At 36.5% G+C, this 20,238-nt stretch overlaps 1 protein-coding gene across 4 annotated transcripts in view; it reads left to right on the forward strand.

The window, feature by feature from the left end:
- Positions 1–20,238, forward strand: part of LOC136040838 (origin recognition complex subunit 3-like) — a 115,646-nt gene that overhangs the window by 31,074 nt on the left and 64,334 nt on the right. For all 4 annotated transcript variants that reach the window (XM_065725190.1, XM_065725216.1, XM_065725198.1 and 1 more), the window contains exon 8: positions 9,526–9,639. In XM_065725190.1, the coding sequence (XP_065581262.1) occupies positions 9,526–9,639 (114 nt within the window). The remainder of the gene's footprint in view (positions 1–9,525; positions 9,640–20,238) is intronic.

The raw sequence follows: 20,238 nt of genomic DNA on the forward strand, positions 1-20,238 counted from the left end.
GGAGCATCTGAAGTTGTGCAGCTAAGCTTTCGTTTCATCAAACCATGTTTCTGCTTTCGAGTGGAAAGCTCCGTTCTAGCAGGCAAGCAGGCAGGCAGCACTTTCAAATTGAAGATGAACTAAAATCTATAAGTGTTAAATATATGCGGCAGTTATCCGGCCCCACAGACAATATATCTTCTTTGTGTGATAAATAGAAAAATTTACAGAAGCAAATAAGCACTATTTTCCCACGGGTCCAAAAGTGCTGCCATGATTTTGGCTAGGTTTATCATTTGTTTTTTTGGACTTGAGATTGAGGTAGAGAAATGTTATCAGATGTACCTCTTAAACTTTAGAAGTTCTGTCATTGCTAAACAAATTGCAGCTTATCCTTCGCTCCTTTCTAAGTGGTGACGTTAGAAAGTTGGCCTATGGCAAAAAAAAATCAACTTTTGAACTGAGACAGATAGAGTTTTTTTTCGACGGCAATCGATAGCTCTTGATGAGCTGATTAAGGTATATATCATACATTTTTTGGTACAAAAATTCCTTCATGAGATATACTAGTTTGAAAGTTTCAAGGGGTTGACAACTTAAGTAGTAGGGTACACACTGAAACCAAAAATAAGCCGATACCAATTGTGAGACATGTAGGGGACTTGTAAGGAAAGATCGGCTGTTAGCTGATAATCATCTTCGGCAGTGAGGGGTTTGCAAATTTTGCTATTTGGTGCACCTATTATTTGTTTCCAGTGTATTTGATGGTAACACCAAGTTGGTTCCAATGGTAAGACATGCAGGGGAATTTTAAGTAATAATCGTCTGTTAGGCTACAATCATCTTTAGTGAAGAGGGGCTTGTAACTTTTGCTAGTTGATGTAGCCTACCCATACTCACTGTAACCTAGAATTAAGTGTTTACGCAATGGGTACAAGTGTCTATTAATAGAGTATTTTGATCCTGAAAAGTTACGGATAGCTTTGTAATACTAATAAATAATAAACTAGATTATATAAGATGTTGTTCCAAGTCTTGATCCGTCACGATGTGTACGATTGAAAAGGATAAAGTTCAACTGGCTGCAAAGTCAATTTAGTCCCTTCATTCGATATTCTTTTGTTATTGTTGTTTTTTCAACGCTGAGGAATAGCCCTTGATCATGTGATTACTGATCGCGTTCTTCTTTGAACATAACGTTTTAAAAGCTTCGATAGGCTGACAACTTCAGCGTTTAAGCGATAGCAAAGAAACAAAACCAAAGCGTTGCTCTCGCAACACTTTACTCGGCGAAGCCGGACAAAGGTTGCCACAACACTTCACTTTGCTCAGGCAACGTAGGTCTAGTTTCTTTTCGTTTTAACCTTGACTTATTATATGGCTTTATTTCTGCCTGTTTTATACTTTGATTAATTAAAAAAAAAAAACTTTTTCACAAAACAAGTTCTTCAAAGAAAAGTAAAGAGCTCCATTAAGCTAAAAATAAGCATAAATAAAGTCATATAATCATTCATGCGTAAAACTAGCACGTAAATAGCAAGAACTGTTTGCGTAAAACTGTAAGTTGAACATAATTTGTGCTTTACTGAAATTAAAAAATAAATAAATAAATGACCATGGATTGTCAGTTTAATCGACATATACTGATATTTATTCCTTAAAGTTTTGAAAATTTCTTATTTATTAAAGTAAAAAAATGAAAACATTTAAAAATTATTTTGTTTTCAGTAAAGCGCAAATTATGCTTGGTCTTGAGAAGGCATGGGGTTATCAGGCCTACTCATGTTAATATCTGCTCGTTTTGAGTTTGACTCGGCTATTTATTGTAATTTCTGTTCATTTTGAGTTTCATTTATTTATTGATAGTGGTTTGTGGTAGTTTCACGCTTGGAAGATTATTTGACTTATTTTATGCTGATTTTCGGCTAAATAGAGCTCTCCCTTTTTTTGAAAAAGATATTTCGTGGAAATAGTTCTAAAAATTAGTTTTTGTTCTTTTATTGATATATTCTTTTTCATGGAAAAAAATAATATTTAATATCTTTTCAGTTTTTTTTTCTATAAGAATTCATTGTTTGTTTCGCTATTTGTATGTTGGAGAAACATTTCTACAATTTTTAATCCTAACACACAGTATTTTTTAATTTATTATTATAACTCCTGAAGTTGACCTGAAAAATAAACTTGATATTATTCCCAAAAGATCCTATCTATGCCCTTTGACAACCTGGATGCACTTACACTCTTTTTTAGTTATTTAAATATTAAGAGGAGAAGTAGTAATAGTAGTAACCCCAAAAGTTTCAACCTAATATCCCCAGTTATTCTCTTTATATTGCTCAGGTGTCTTATTTGCAACCATAAACACAATGCCTTTTGCTCTAATTTAAATCTACATTTAGTTTTAAGGTATGATGGGCATAATTGCCTAATTGTAGGGGGTTGACATGCCCAATATCCATAAAGATATAGTTACCACACCGTTCTAATATGCTGAATAAAATGGTTTTTGAATAAAAAGTCTCCGGACCAGATTAAATTAGAAATAGTCGTTTTCCCGATTTGACCATCGGGGGGGGGAGAGTGGGGGCCTGTTAATTCGGAAAAATAGAAAAATTGACGTATTTTTAACTTACGAACGGTTGATCAGATCTTAATGAAATTTGATGTTTGGAAGGATATCGTGTCTCAGAGCTGTTATTTTAAATCCCGACCGGATCTGGTGACACTGGGAGGGGGGGAATTTGAGAAGGGGAAACCTAAAATCTTGGAAAACACTTAGAGTGGAGGGATCGGGATGAAACTTGGTGAGAAAAATAAATACAAGTCCTAGATACATGATTGACATAATCGGAATGGATCCGCTCTCTTTGGGGTAGCTGGGGGGGGGGGGGATAATTCTGAAAAATTAGAAAAAATGAGGTATTTTTAACTTACAAACGGGTGATCGGATCTCAATGAAATTTGATGTTTAGAACGATATCGTGTCTCAGAGCTCTTATTTTAAATATCGACTGGATCTTGTGACATTGGGGAGGGAAGTTGGGAGGGGGAAACCTAAAATCTTGGAAAACAATTAGAGTGGAGGGATCGGGATGAAACTTAGTGGGAAAAATAAGCACAAGTCCTAGACACACTATTGACATAACCAGAAAGGATCGGCTCTCTTTGGGGTAGTTTGGGGGGGGGGTAATTCTGAAAAATTGGAAAAAATGAGGTATTTTTAACTTACGAACGGGTGATCGGATCTCAATGAAATTTGATATTTAGAAGGATATCGTGTCTCGGAGCTCTTATTTTAAATCCCGACCGGATCTGGTGACATTGGGGGGGAGATGGGAGGGGGAAACCTAAAATCTTGGAAAACACTCAGAGTGGAGGGATCGGGATGAAACTTGGTGGGAAAAATAAGCACAAGTCCTAGATACATGATTGATATAACCGGAACGGATCCGCTCTGGGGTGGGGGTGGTTAATTCTTAAAAATTAGAAAAAATGAGGTACTTTAAACTTACGAAAGGGTGATCGGATCTCAATAAAATTTGATATTTAGAAGGATATCGTGTCTCAAAGCTCTTATTTTAAATCCCGACCGGGTCTGGTGACATTGGGGGGGGGGGAAATAAGCAGAAGTCTTAGATACGTGATTTACATAAATGGAATGCATCCGCTCTATTGGGGGGGGGGGTAATCCTGAATAATTAGGAAAAATGGCGTATTTTTAACTTACGAAGGAGTGATCGGATGTTCATGAAACTTCATATTTAGAAGGACCTCGTAACTCAGATCTATTATTTGAAATCTGAACCGGATCCAGCGGCATTGGGGGGCAGTTGGGGGGACCAGAAATCTTAGAAAATACTTAAAGCGGAGAGATCAGGATGAAACTGGATGGGAAGAATAAAAACCTGTCTAAGATACGTGACTGACATAACCGGACTGGATCTGCTCTCTTTGGTGGAGTTGGGAGGGGGGGGGGGTAATTTTGAAAATTGAAGTATTTGTAATTTACGAAAGCATGACCAGAACTTAATGAAATTTGATATTTAGAAGGATCTTGTGCTTTCAAGCTTGAATTATAAATTCCGACCAGATCCTGTGACATTTGGGGGAGTTGGAGGGCGAAACCAGAATTCTTGGAAAACGTGAAAATTGGGGCATTTTTATCTTACGAATAGGTGATCGGATCTTAAGGAAATTTGATATTTAGAAGGAATTCATATCTCAGACCTCTTATTTCAAATCCCGACCAGATCTTTTGACATTGGGGGAGTTGGAGGGGGAAATCTTCGAAAACAGTTGGAGTGGAGGAATCGGGATGAAGCGTGGTGGATAGAATAAACAAATGTCGTTGATACTTTATTGACGTAACCGTACTGGATTCGCTCTCTTTGGGAGAGTTGGGGGGAGGGGTTCAGTGATTTGGCGAGTTTGGTGCTTCTGGGCGTGCTAGGACGATGAAAATTGGTAGGCGTCTCAGGGAGCTGTAGAATTTGACTTGATAAAGTCTTTTTCCCAGATTCGACAATCTGGGGGGCTAAAGGGAGAGGAAAAATTAGAAAAAATTAGGTATTTATAACTTACGAGTGGGTGATCGGATCTTAATTAATTTTGATATTTAGAAGGACATCGTGACTCAGAGCTCTTATTTTAAATCCTGACCGGCATTAAGCCTCTGATTTTCCTTTTAAATAAATCTATTTTTCTTTCTCAATAACATCGATGTAAACGGTGAACAAATTTCATGACTTACAGCCCTTGTTGGGAGGACTGTGGGAGGTTGACATCCCAAAAGAGATAATTACTGGACCTTTCAACAATGCTGAAAAAATGCTTTCTTAAAATTTCTATCGGATGTGTTTTGGGAAATGATAGGCTTGGGGGGGGGGCTGATTGCCCTCCATTCACTTTTGACTCTTAAAAAGAGCACTAGAACTTCCGAATTACAATCAAATGAGCTCCATCCGATTCAAAGTTTATGTGACCACCCGTTTAATAAAAACCTCATATGCCCCGGGGCATAAATTACAACCCTTGCCCATGGGTTCTGGGGGGATTTTGTCCACCCTAATAACATTGTTATATGATTTTTGGACTATTGGTAACAAAATAGCCATCTCCAAATTTTAACTGAGTGCATTTTGGGAAAGGAAGATGCCAGGGAAGGGAGGGGGACTAGCTACTCTCCATCATGTTTGACTCTTAAGAGGTAACTAGAACTATATATTTCCAATCAAATGAGCCTCTAAAGTTCACACGACCACCCCTTCCATAAAAACCTTATATGCCCCTGGGGCATGAACTTGTATAACAAGTTCTTGTTATACGATCTTTGAACTATTTCTGAACAAATGGCTATCTCAAATCGAAGCATTCCAATGGGATGTATTTTGGGAAAATACGACAGGGGGGAGGTGGCTGTCACCGATCACTTTGACATCTTAAAAAGGATACTAGATCATCTGATTTCCAATCAAATGAGCCCACTCGGAAGTTTATACGACCATCCTTTTCATAAAAACCTTACATGGCCTCGGGGCAAAACTTACAACGCCTGCGCCGAGGACCGTGGGGGGGTGGTGGTGGTTGCCATTCTCAAAGACATAATTTCCAGATATTTTAACAACCCTGAGCAACGCTGAACAAAATGAACAAAATTGTTACGCATATGAGGCGGTTCACCCTCTCGTCAATACCTTGCTCTTTACGCTAAAGTTCGAATTTTGTTCCAATTCTTTGAGAATGACCCTTGGAATAAATAGCTCTTTTGAAAGTACTGAAAAATTTTAGCGTAAAGAGCGAGGTATTGACGAGGTGTCAAACCCCCTTATACGTAGTTATTTCTGTTCGTTTTAAGCTTTAATGTTAATCCTTACTCTAAGTTGAAAAAACTTGGTTTTTAAAATTTATTTTTTGATCTTTTTTAAATAATGCTGGGAAATCCAGCGTCCCCTTCATGGGAAATTCTCTTTCTCCAAAAATTCCTCCCTGGAAAGATCCACCCACGTAACCTCCTCCCACACCAGAAAAAAACTCTGAAAACGTCTGTATACTTACGAATAACCAGTAGTGCTATCTGTAAACAATCGAGAAAGTTCATAACTTGCAGCACTTCCTCCGGGGACTGTGGGGGATTAAGTTATCCTCAAAGACATGGTTATTAGAGTTTTCCACCATGTTGAACAAAATGGCTGTTTAAACATTTTGGTCAGGTTACTTCGGAAAAAAAGCGTGGGATGGGGCCTAGTTGCCTTCTAATTTTTCCGGTCACTTAAAAAGGCCACTAGAACTTTTACTTTTCTTTGAAATGAGCCCTCTTGCAATATTCTAGGACCACTGGGTCGGTGCAATCACCCATGGTGAAAAAACAAAACAAAAAAATAAACAAGTAAACACGCATCCGTGATCTTTCTTCTGGTAAAAATTACAAAATCCCACATTTTTGCAGATAGGAGCTTGAAACTCTACAGTAGGATTCTCCGATACGCTTTATTTGATGGTATGATTTTTATTAAGATTAAATAAAAAAGTTTTTTTTAAATGAAAGTAAGGAGCGATATTAAAACTTAAAACGAACAGAAATTACTCCGTATATGAAAGGACGGTTCCCTCCTCGACACCCCGCTCTACGCTAAAGTTTGACTCTATCTCTCAACTCTACTTTTTGAAACAGTAAAAAACTTTAGCGTAAAGAGCGGGGCGCTGAGGGGGGATCAGTCTCTTTCATATACGGAGTAATTTCTATTCGTTTTAAGTTTTAATATCGCTCCTTACTTTCAGTTAAAAAAACTTGTTTTTTTATTTAATTTCTGAACGTTTTTGAATTAATGCATGTTTTGATTTTGGCTCTCCGCCAAAAAAAGGAGCGGGGAGTAGGCCTAGTTACCCTCCAATTTTTTGTTTATTTAAAAAGGCAACCAGAACTTTTGATTTTTTACGAACGTTTTTGTTAGTAAAAATATACGTAACTTACGAATTAACTTACGTAACGAACTTTTATATTCGTATGTTTTTATTACATATATGAGGGGGCTCATCCCCTCGTCAATACCTCGCTCTTTACACTAAAGCTTAAATTTTGTCCCAATTCCTTAATAATGACGGCTGAATCACAAAGGCCGTAGAATAAATAGTTGAAATTAATAAAATTACTTTAGGGTATAGAGCGAGGTATTAGGAGGAGGTGAACTCCTCATACGCATAAAAATTTCTGTTCATTTTAAGTTTTAATGCTGCTCCTTACTTTCAGTTGAAAAAACTTTTTCATATTCTATTTTTCATTGTTCTTTTTAAAAAAAATGGCTAAAAAATCCTGCTCCCCCTTCATGGAAATTTTTCCCCCCTGAAAAATTCTTCCATGGAAAGTTCCCCCCGCGTAACCCCGTCCCCTCAACCCCTCCTCCCAACCAAAAAACCCTGAAAGCGTATGCACGCCTCCCAATAACCATTACTATATGGAAACACTGGTCAAAGTTTGTAACTTGTAGCCCCTCCCACGGGGACTTTGGGGGAGTAAGTCGTCCCCAAAGAAATAGGTATTAGGTTTTTCGACTATGTTGAATAAAATGGCTATCTCGAAATTTCGATCCGGTGACTTTGGGAAAAAGATAAGTGTGGGAGGGGGCCTAGGTGCCCTCCAATTTTTGTTCACTTAAAAAGGGCACTATAACTTTTAATTTCCGTTAGAATGATCCCTCTCTCGACATTCTAGGACAACTGGGTCGATACGATTACCCCTGAAAAACAAAAAACAAACAAATAAACACGCACCCGTGATCTGTCTTGTGGCAAAAAATGCAAAATTCCACATTTTTGTAGATAGGAGCTTGAAACGTCTACAGTAGGGTTCTCTGATACGCTGAATCTGATGATGTGATTTTCGTTAAGACTCTATGACTTTTAAGGGGTGTTTTCCCCTAATTTCTAGAATAAGGCAAATTTCAGGCTCATAACTTTTGATGGGTAAGTTTAAACTTAATAAAACTTATATATTTAAAATCAGCATTAAAATGTGATTCTTTCGATGTAGCTATTGTTATAAAAATTCCGTTTTTTTTTAGTTTCGGTTACTATTGAGCCGGGTCGCTCCTTACTACAGTTCGTTACCACGAACTGTTTGATTCGATGACTTTTAGGAGGTGTCTCCCGCTTTTTTTTAAAAACAAAGCAAATTTTCTTAGGCTACTAACTTTTTATGGGGAATATTAAACTTAATAAAACTTATATATTTGGACTCAGCATAAGAATCTGATTTCTTTGATGTATCTATTAGTATCAAAATTCCGTTTTTTAGAGTTTCGGTTACTATTGGACCGGGTCGCTCCTTACTTACAGTTCGTTACCACGAACTGTTTGACAATGGGTAAATTGCATAATTTACAACCCTTTAGAAGTGGCAGAGGAGGCTGGTTGCCCTCTGATCACTTTTAAACATTCTCGCTAAATTGCCCTGAAAATTTTTTAACATAGTATCCTCAGCTGTTTCTACGATATTGTTGTACGACCTTTCGACAACCGGCATGCATACGATGGTTTTTCTTTTTGTTCAACACCCCCTTAACATTTCTTGAAAGTTTCATCTTAACATCCTAAGCCCTTTTGGAGACATTGGAACACACATGCCCCCTTTTCTTAAAAACAAACCCTATGTGTTAACAATGGGCAACTTGTATAACTTACAGTCCGTGCTATAGGGATTGTAGGATTCATGACGTCCCCGGAGGTATATTTGTTTGAATTTTAGTCTATTCAGGCAAAGGGAAAGGGCTGGTCACCCTTCAACCACTTTTAAACATCCCTCTCAACATGCCCTGAAAGTTCGTTGATCCTGAAGCATTGCTGACGCTTCCTTTTGACAACCAGCATGCACATAGTGTGTTTGGTTTTGTTCAACACCTCTCTCAGTATTTTTGTAAAGTTTCACTTTAGTAGGCTACCCTAAGCGTTTTTGGAGACCCGAGATCAAACATTCTTCGCTTTGCCAATAACAAACCTTATCTGTAAACAATGGGCAACTTACCTATCTTACAGCCCTTGTTCCAGGGATTGCGGAGGATCATGTCATCCCCTGAGACATAATTATTTGACTTTAGACTATTTTGAATAAAATGGCTATGTCAAAATTTTGATTGGGTATCTTCGGGCGGAGGGCTGATAAAAAGGGCATTGGATAAGGGGCTGGTGGCTCTCCGAACACTTTGGACTCTTAAAAAGGGCACTAGAACTCCAATCGAATGAGTCTCCTCCCAAGTTTGTAAAGCCTTCCATATGAAGTGGCTCTGGAAAAAAGAAAATAAATAGCACACTGAAGTCTTATAGCTGTTTACTATAGAAAACGTAAGTTCGTTCCACTAGTCACAGATTATTGATACTTTTTAACACTGAGCTTACTTTTTAACCTTTTTCGTTTTTTCTTTCAACGCTACAGAGTCCTTGTTTTATACAAACTCTAATCAAGATATGCTGTACTGTTAGTTAACCCCCACTGCTTAATCTGCAACGCACATTTCCTAACAAAATTCTGAATAGTCTTTTCTTTGCTTCCAGGTTTTGTTTTCAAAAAAGCTACCTTTCAAACTCGGCTCTAAAGTGTTCAACCTACTTATGGACTTGTTCTTATACCATGACTTTGCAGTTTCGAATTTCGTTAATAATTTAAAGGTACGTAGCTGTCTTAATTCCCATAGATCAGTGAAATTGCTTTGATAATTAGATATAGCGGCCTTTATACTTATATTTTGAGCAATGGTACTAGGGATTTGACAAGCCGTTTTCTTTTACACTCTAAGCGTAAATAAATATCAAGGATAATATGAACAAAGAGAGTTGGAGAAATCAAAGATTGATATTGGGAGGTAAAGAAATTTAATTGTCAAGTTTAGTGAATAATATAAGGGTGCATAATTACAATTATCTCTATTTTCCTTCATAGGTATAGATATTTCATATTTTTATCTTCAGAGCTTTATGTTCATGCAAGGCATGCATTATTATTCATTTTTGTCCCCACGGGCTCATCATATATTACGGGTGATCTCAGAAAGTTGAGGAAGTGGTCTTTCGATCAAAAACAAAAAGCTCTACTCCCTTTTTTAACACCCAAAACGAATCTGAGGGCAACCAACAGCTCTCTCAACACCCTTAATGCTCCCAGGTGCCTCCGGAGCTTCACCGGGTACTAGATCGAAAAGCCCATAAAATGTAACTTAGGTGGATATGATTTGTGAAGCCCTAGGTGTAAGACACCCAAATTTTGCAAATTCTTCTTTAAAACAATGTTCTCCAGATCCATTTTGCCTTAAAAGTGGACGTGTTAAATATTGTTAGAATCAGGATCGCCAAAAAAATGGCCTCAAATGTCGTGTAGTCAGCAAGATACGGTCAGTATATATTTCATACGTTTTGAATGATTCTATAGTCAAATTATCAAATGATTCTATAGTCTTTCCCATAAAATTGCCTAAAGTAGAACCTCACAATTCCTCTTCAACTTCACAAGCATAGAAATATTGTACCTTTTCGAGTGCTGGTTGTTTGAGGATGACTTAGTGACTATAGTTCGGATGAATATAATATTGATCCGGGTTGCAGTGGTAGCTAGAAACCTAGTAAAATACGATCACCTCCCATACTAAGAAATACAACAACCGATAACTTTTGAAAATAATGTCAGGTCGAAACACAAAGCATACTATCAAAACCACCTTGCCCGAAACCCCTATAAAGGAAACTTACTGTCCCTCGGCTTGAACAATAAGGGAAATTCAATGGTTTGAAAAACTAAAAAAGTGGCTGTAGCCACGATATTTCCCATTGACAGCTTATTTTTTTTTCTGTTTTTTTCTCTCCACAGCTGGCGGGGTGCTGAAACATAATAGAGAACTGTAAAATGACTTATTTTAAAGAGAATTGCTGTATTTAGAAACCTTTTGTAATTAACAGATGCAATTTTTAATATAAAATCCTTTTTTTTTGCGAAAAAACTTGATTTTCATGTTCAGGATTGATGCATGACGTCATAATCGTGGGTAGTAACCATATATGATGTAAAAAAAATGAATGCAGTATTTTGATGTTAGCTATATTGAAAATATAATAAATTGTATATATATAGATTACCTATTTCTACCCATTTCTACCCATTCAAGACTTTCGTGCACTATCTAAACCTTTTTTTAAGATAAGTAACGCTGTACAACGTTTTGATGATGTTCGTATCATCTAATTTTGCCTCCCTTTCTAGGAATTTTCAGCATAGTTGAGGCCTCACTCAATGCTCTAATTTACTGACTCTTATTTATAAGCAAATCGTTATTTGAAAAAGACGCGACATTTTGTGATATCTAGACGATGTTCTTATGATCTGAGGATAAAAGTGAGACAATCAGTGTGTTCAGCTTAATTTTTTACCCTTTTTTGAGCCATTCAAACGCCATTTGAATTTTTCCGACGATTCGCAACGTTATAAGACGTTTTGACCACATTCTAGTGACCAAATTTTTTGCCTCCACTTCCAGGATTGTTCAGCGTGGTCTACTTTTTTTTGAAATTAAGAAAAGGTCGACGCTTGCAACAAAGTTCCTTTTTTTTTTAAAGAACCACAAACACCACAAAGCCATAACATTAGTAAACAACAGCTGAAAATAAATTAACAGTTTTCATACCAAGGCCATTTAAATTTTCTGCTTATGCGTGTGACATTAATATTAACGAGAGAAATACATATCATTTACGAGTTTTGTATTCTTATTGACAAGTGTGACTATAATATGGTTGGCGTGCAAGTCAAATTTCATCTCAATTTACTGTAGTAAGACATCGGTTAATAGGCCCCTGTTTGCATGTCATGAAAGGCTGGTTTCATAGTCATGGATGCAGCGATTGCCGCAGTCTCGGCCTATGATAGTAAGAAGCTCAAAATCACGTTAACAAAAACTGTCAAATGAGAAAGAATTACAATTTCTAGGTGGTTAAGGAATGTTGACCATATATAAATTGGTCTTAATAGCAAAATTTTATTTTGAGAACAAATTTATGGGAATTAAAAAAATAGCCTGAAAGCCCTAAAATGCTGTACAAAAAGTACACCGCTGGAATCGCCATGACTGAAAAATCCTATTCAGGGAACTTTTAGTCCACTGGCTTGAATAACAACTTTGCTGCTAGCAGGGCAATGTAACATCCTAGATTTAATACTTAGACTTAGTTCAATAGAGCTTAAATTAACTAATTTTTTTAGGTTTGTCTGTGGAAAAGACTTCTGATTGGTCCAAAAAGTGGTTACCTAATCACTTTCAACCAATCAGAGATTTTTTCCGCCGACAAACCTACGAAAATTTATGTAATATTATCTATTGAATGCAGGGAGAGAGGAGTGTAACGGTTCATTTTGAAGAAAATTGCTATATCATGTGCTTCTTAGAAGCATTAAAATATATTATTAAAAACGTAATCGATTTTTAGAAAAAAAAATGCATTTTCGTATGTAAGATGAACGACGTCATAATTGTAGCTTACAACCATAAATGATGTTGTTGTGAAATCTTATGGTGACGATGTCCGTTGAATCTGGGGCTCGTTCTTCTCAATATCCAACAAAAACAGCCGGAAGCTTTTCTACTGTGCGCGATATATATGCTTCAATAAAGACGAAGCCCTGCTTTTTGTCGCTAGTTATTTCTTTAGATAATAGGTCACGATGGCTAAACTAAGCAGTGCAGATGTGAATGACGAACCGATCACGACATACATTAAATATACAAATAATCTGCTTTCCTTGAATAGCTTTTTCAAAGCAATTTTGCATCCTATTGGATGTTTGTGTTCTGGAAAACAGGGCACAGATGGATATACTTTTTGTGGATAGTAATTTTTCTTGCAGCAAGATGCTGGAAATTTTAACTTTGAAAATATTTCAGGAGTTAAATAGTCGAAAGGAATATGCTGCTGGTCAAGCTTAACCGGAGGGCTAGGGTACTCTATTCCACAACACTCCAAATTATGATGGATATTATCCACTAGCATATTGTACGGAATTAATGACTTCGGGTAGCTTAAGCTCTTTCCAAAGTTAAGTAATAACTGTCCGTAATAAAATGAAAATAAGGTTTCTCTATGTAAATCACTAAACATAATTAACGTTAGGATACTTCCGAATACTAAAGTTAATGACATGGTGAATGTGATTCCACTTTCTGATTCAACTTGCATGAACCTGCATTGAAAAACCCCAATAATGACCCAGGCTAGAAATGGTGCAGTAATCACTATATTTAAGCTGATATGGACATTACTGAAATAGCAGACGCCAAATATAAACAACATAGCAGTCAACTGTGGAAGCAGTCCTAAAACACTTGCTAACCATTTAACAAAGAGTTTGGAGATCATTTAACTAAAAAATCCTCGGAAAAAAAGATATCATGCCTAAGTGATTAGAGAGGTGACTAAGTTTGTTTTCTAGCAAATAATTCGTAAATATAAAGATAATTCTTTATTTTACCATTCATCATCTTTAAGTTCAGATGAGTTTATTTTGCATTTTATTAAAGAACGAACATATTTTCTTTCGACAAGATAATATGCACAAATATCAATGAAAAGTTATTTCCCTGGGACATGGTGCGATATCTGACTGACTTCACTGCCAGCTTCCCTGTGGTTCGTCTTTTAGAGGAAAATATTATAAATCTAACTCTCAATGGTTGAAAATAATAAGTCATTTGAACAGCAAGAAGAAATTTTTAAATTTAAATGACGTCACAGGGCTTTGGGACTTTTCTGTTGAGAAGATCTTTATAGTATAGTGGTGAAGCAAAACACGTATTCTGATAAGATAATATTAAAAAACAAAAAATTTAATATGTATTATACCTTCATTAACAGTTGCAAAAAAATTTATCCCACTCAAGGAGTATGTGCGAGTAGCTTAATACTATCGAACTAGATGAAATCAAATGGTATAACTACAGGTCGTGAATCCACATTGATACGGGCACGCGTTAATTTTGTTTCTCATATAAGCATGCATAACTTTGTTTTGAAACAATGAGTTTTCAATTTGAGTATTTGAAGCTCAGGGCAATACTTCTCGGAAATAGTCAAGTTGGAAAAACTACTATAATAGGACAATTTCTCTACGACAATTTTAATGAGATGCATTATCCAACAGTAGGAATAGATTTTTTTATGAAACACCTGACTGTAGCAGGTCAAGCTTTAAGATTACAAATTTGGGATACAGCTGGAGAGGAGAGATTTAGGTCTCTCGCTCCGTCTTTTTTGAAGTGCTCACATATTGCCATTTTGGTTTATGACATCACAGATGTAAATTCGTTTAATGATATATCGTATTGGTCAGACATGGTTCGAGCAGAAAATGGTAGCGACGTGGTAGTAATGCTAGTTGGAAATAAGATTGACTTATCAGAAAATCGCCAAGTATCCACTGAAGAAGGAAAACGGAAGGCTATTGAGATTCAAGCAAATTTTGTTGAAGCATCTGCGAAGGTTGGCGCTAATATTAAGCATATTTTTACGAAAGGAGTAGAAGCTGCTGTCCATTCAAAAAGGGCAGAAAACAAGGTTTTTGAAACGAGCATTCAACTGTCTCCTTCTTGGAAAGAGCCTGAACTAAAATCGTGTCCAAATTGCTGTTAAGCAAATTTCTCAAAAAATTTGAATAAAAAACAGTCGATCGATATATTAGTTCTGCTGGCATATCTACTTGACAGCGTTATTCTGTAAAGCGTTCCTAGAGATATTAAAAGCTTATCTTAAAAAATTAGTAGATGCCACTGTTATGTCAAAGAAGCCCAAAACTCATATCGCTTAAGTGAATGTATTAGCGAAAAACTTTGGTTCATAATGCCAAATAAAGCCATTTAAAAGAATGAACTAGCTCAGCACCCTTTTGTATTTGGTGTAAAGCCATGTCTGTCCTCACTAATGAGGATGCAATTGCGACCATAATGATACTTGTAAATAGAAAGGGCAGTGAATGGAATATCTATTGGTAGATTTTTTTTCCAATTTCTGCCCTATACTCCTCTAGTGAAAACCTATACTCCAAGGTTCTATGGAAACTGAACCCCCATGTAGCTAAACCCCAAGCAACGGAACCCCAATTAACTAAACCCTCGTGAATCTGAAGTCACATGCAACTGAATCGCCGTGCAGCTGAACTCCCCTACAAATGAACTCCCGTGCTACTGAGTCCTTGTGTAACTAAACCCCCATGAAACTGAACCCCTATAACTTTTTTTTCAGTATTCTTCAAATGTTAGGTAACATCATGAGGTAAAACACCAGTTAGAATTTTTAAATATTCAACCTTGTTGGAATTTGTTTTTTGGAATCGTTTGAACATGCCACTTATTGTAACTTCTAAGTTTCGACATAATGCCCTAAAGCATATCTGATATATTGCTGGCATGCCGTTTTTGCAATCTACATGAACATACTGTGTTTTAATTTAGCTATATATTCCCCCTAAGATTCCAGAAGAGCTAAACCTTAATACCCTTACCCCTTTTCAAAACCAAGTCGAACATGCCCCCAAGTAATCAGCGAAATTTGCTATGTGGTAGAACCCCCCGGCCAATAACAGTTTGCTCCGCCCAAATCCTTGTCCTCCCTCCCCCAAACTGAAATCTAGTTTCTCCAAAAGTATTATCAAAACCAACTTAAGCCAACAATAAGTCAAGTCTCCAGAATAACGGACCTGTCTTCTTAAGTATTACACTGTAAAAAAAAAAAAAAAAAAAAGATTTCCCACAAAATGTTTTTTTGGACTTTGAACAAATAAAAACAAACCCGATTTTTTTGTTCGTATTGTAACTTGCTTTTGAATTCAGGCGAACTATTGAAATTATTAAGGTTTATGTTCCTCTCAGTAGAAAAAATCTTATTTTAAATTTAAATAGGTTATATTATTAATCAACTTGTTTTGGACTTCAACAATATATTGAAATTTATTGAATATCATATTAAATTTGACCATGGGACCATTGAAAGTAACATGTTCAGTATAAATTCAATTCAAATATTGGAATTATGACAGAAAAAGGTTGATGCTAAATGTCTTTTTGAGTTTAAAAAGTTAATATAAACCTAAGGAAAATATCTTTTTATTTTGAAATGAGTTGAATTTACTTGTCTATAAGAATAGGCTTTTTGTGTGGATTCCAAGTATAATTAGATCTAAGTTGCATGGGCGACGTGAGGTGTTGCGGCAACGTTTGTTATGCTTCGCCGATCAAAGTGTTGCGAGAGCAACACTTTGGTTTTGTTTCCTCGCTTCGATTAAATGCTGAAGTTGTTAATCTATGAGGATCTTAAAATAAACAAGTCCACTACATGTCTTACCACTGGAACCAGATTGGTCTTACCATCAAACACCGGAAACAAATAATAGGTACACCAACTAGCAAAATTTGCGAACACCTCATTGCCAAAGATGACTATGAGCTAACAGCCGACTCTTGCTTAAAACTCCCCTATCTGTCTCACAATTGGTATCGCCCTATTTTTGGTTTCAGTGTGTACCTTACTACTGAAGCTGTCAACTCCTTTAAACTTTCAAACTAATATATCTCATGAAGGATTTTTTCTACCAAAAAGTGGATGACATATACTTTGATCAGATTATCAAGAGCTATCGACTACGTCGAAAAAAAAAATCTATCCGTCTTAGTTCAAAAGTTGACTTTTTTGCCGTCGGCCAAGTTTCTAACGTCATCACTTAGAAAGGAGCAAAGGATAAACTCTAATTTCTTTAGCAATGAGAGAACTTCTGAATTTTAAGAGGCACAATCACGAACAAAAACTGTAGAAACAGTAGATGACAACACTTTCGCACCCGTGGGAAAATGCCAATTTCTTGTTTCTGTAAATTCTTATATTTATCGCTCAAAAAAGATATATTGGCTGTGGGGCCGGGTAACTGTCGCATATATTTAACACTTATGGATTGTAGTCCATTTTTAATTTGAAACTGGTGCCTGCCTGCTTAACTTCTAGAACGGAGCTAGAAATTTTTATATTTATCATTCAAAGAAGATATATTGGCTGTGGGGCCGGGTAACTGTCGCAAATATTTAACACTTATGGATTGTAGTCTATTTTTAATTTGAAACTGGTGCCTGCCTGCTTGCCTGCTAGAACGGAGCTTTCCACTCGAAAGCAGAAACATTGTTTGATGAAATGAAAGCTCGACTGTATAACTTTAGATAGTTTTCTCTGACATAGGCTATAAAACTCCTCTTCACTTCACACACTATAGACTCTGGCTCAAGGACAAGCAAAATCCATCCTTTTTGGCCCCAAGCAAGAGTTCTACGAAGCTTTCCAAAATGCAAAGTCATGTTCATCCATCCGGCCTAAGGTCCACACTTTCCGTAAAAACCGCATAGGTTAGACCCTTATCATTTCTAGGAATAAGCTTAAATCAGGATGCTAGGAACAAAAAAAAACACGACAAAACCAAAGTGTTGCTCTTGCAACATAATAATATCATTAAGTTCAATACTACCCATCAAAAGCTACGGCCCTGGGAAGGTACGCCTGATTTTTGAAAAAGAAAGAAATGCCCCCAAAAAGTCAAAGAATGTTGATCTAAATTACATTATCAAGTTCAGCGTATCAGAAAACCGAATTTTTGAGCTTTAAAACTCATAGAACCATATGATTCAGCATAGTTGAAAGGTCAAATAACTCTGAAGATGGCATAACTTTCCACAACCTCTGAGAAAAATTGTTAGTTATGCAATTTGCCCACTGTTTGCGATTATCATTTGTTACCAGGAATTATACGGAAGTGTTTTGAGACGAATGTTCTGGGGGGGGGGGGCTACTGGGAGAATATTTTATGATGAGGTAAGTTTCCAGACCAGGGTAAACTTTATGCCAAAGTTTAACTTTTTGTCATATATATATATATATATATATATATATATATATATATATATATATATATATATATATATATATATATATATATATATATATATATATATATATATATATATATATATAAAAAACAAATCTTCAATAATAACTAAAGTGTAGTTATAAATTTCTGATGTAAAATCAAAAGTCATATCTGACGCCTCTAACCGTTTTCATGGAGTATGTCTTCGGATATTCTCGATTTATATTTTTCCCATAACTCTGTAGGAGCTGAAGGAGAGCAAGTTGTTAGTATAATTCCAAACAATGCACGTAATTGACTTGGAGTTGACGTTTCGCACGCGTCATTGATACAGTTATCACAGTATTGATCATTCTCCAATAAATTCAGAGGTTGGCATGCACTACGGTAAGTGTCATGTATAGTACCGTTTACAGTTCTCAAATACTCAAAGGACGTCGGACCGGGTACATTCACCAAAAGCAGGCGTAGAAAGAAGCATTCATGTTGATCGGGGTGAACGGTGTAGAGTCTTCCTATCGTGGTATCTTTGAAGATGGTAGGTTGGCCGTCGACTGACTTGCCCTGTTTTTGACGTTCAAATACTTTATTTTTAGTATTCCACGTGTAATACGAAGGCACTTCAGTATACAGCAGTTTTTTTTTTGCAAAAGAATCATTTTTGCATAACGAAAAGAAAGCAGTTAACATTGTATCCGGTGGATTCAGGGCTCTTTGTTGCACGCTGGATTTTGAAAAATAAACACGTTGACCATTCTGTAAATGTACCGCTAAGTGAACAACAGCTGGACTACGTTCATGTATCGGAAATGAAAGAATTCGCCAAACAGCTTCATTACTGCTTATGTATCTTCCAGCCTGATATTGTACGATTTCGTCGAAATCTTTGATTTCGGGCTGCAAGTTAAAAACTGCCATGTCACTGCCTTTGTTGACGTATTTACATATGTATTTGATTGCCTTTACGGAGTTACAGTATTCAACGTTTATGTGTGCATTAAATGTTTTTGATAATAATGGGGAATATGGAACAACCCACTGGTTATCTACTTCGATGGTGGTACCGTTACGCTTCTTTATTATTGCTGTTTTACGCCATCTTCAGTAGATCTTCTATATTTTGGGTAACCATCATTGCCAGTAATTGTGTTGGGTACTAAAAGTCGAGGATATTGCTTTGTGCACCTTCCTTTGGCCATGCATGGTGATTTTTCGTTCAGTGCACCGCAAGGTCCATGTATCATATTTTTACCACAATACCATTAAGCCCTTATCGACATTTTCATCAGGGATTTCAGCTGAAATCGCATAATCAATTTCATTAGAAGTAATTTTATCATGTAGCAAGATTAGTATATGTGCGTGTGACAATCCTCGTTTTTGCCATTCCACTAAGTACATCCAACATCGCACTGACCCAAACACTTTAAGTTTTACTATGTAGTTTATCAGTGATTTCAACTTTTGCCGGAAGACACGGGCCGTAATGTCATGTCTATGATCCGCCGATTCTCCTTGAAGTAAAAGCTGCTGTATCTCGTCCCAAGATTGATTACATGTAAATTTAATAAATAAATCTGGACGACCATAGAGACAAACATACGCAATAGCATCTTGAGCATATTCATGCATATGACGGGGACTGCCAGCATATGACGAAGGTAAAATCGTTAATCTTCCAACGTTTGTGGTATTACCGTCATTTACAACTGCATCTAGCAAATGAATGTATTGTTCAGAGCGGAGCTTGGTCTGATTCAGACGGATAAATAGCAAACGTTCTGATTCAATTTTTGCATGCATATCAACGATGTATTGGTGAAACAATTGACGGCATTTTAAAATATAATTGTCTTCATCCTGCCGAATCATTAGTCTATAGGAATAATAATGCATTGCGCTGCATTTCTTATTCATTTCTTTGTTAGTGGCTGGATTTATAAATTTAATATTAAAGTGATAGCCGTCGGCTCCATCCCAAAAAATGATAGGATATTGTAGGGCATCGTAGCATCGATGAGTTTCAGTAATTCTTACCAACTGAGCGTTTCGCTTATGAAGAATAATATCTCGAGGTAAAAACTGATCACCGACCATAACGATTGCCACTTCGTCGATAGTTGGAGCATTGTATCTACGCACATGTTGGCCAGGAGGCGTTTTGTCAGCGGAAATAATAATTTTATGCGTATCATTAGGCATCAAATCGATGGCTGATTTGAACAGACGCACTAAATTATTATTTTCGTGGAAAAGATGTTGCAATTGGGAAACGATTGTCCTTTCAGCGTCGGGAGAAATTTCGCAACGTGCATTCAATTCAGAATTTC

This window comes from Artemia franciscana, chromosome 2 (assembly GCF_032884065.1).
Source record: "Artemia franciscana chromosome 2, ASM3288406v1, whole genome shotgun sequence".
In the NCBI taxonomy this organism is placed as follows: Eukaryota; Metazoa; Arthropoda; class Branchiopoda; order Anostraca; family Artemiidae; genus Artemia; species Artemia franciscana.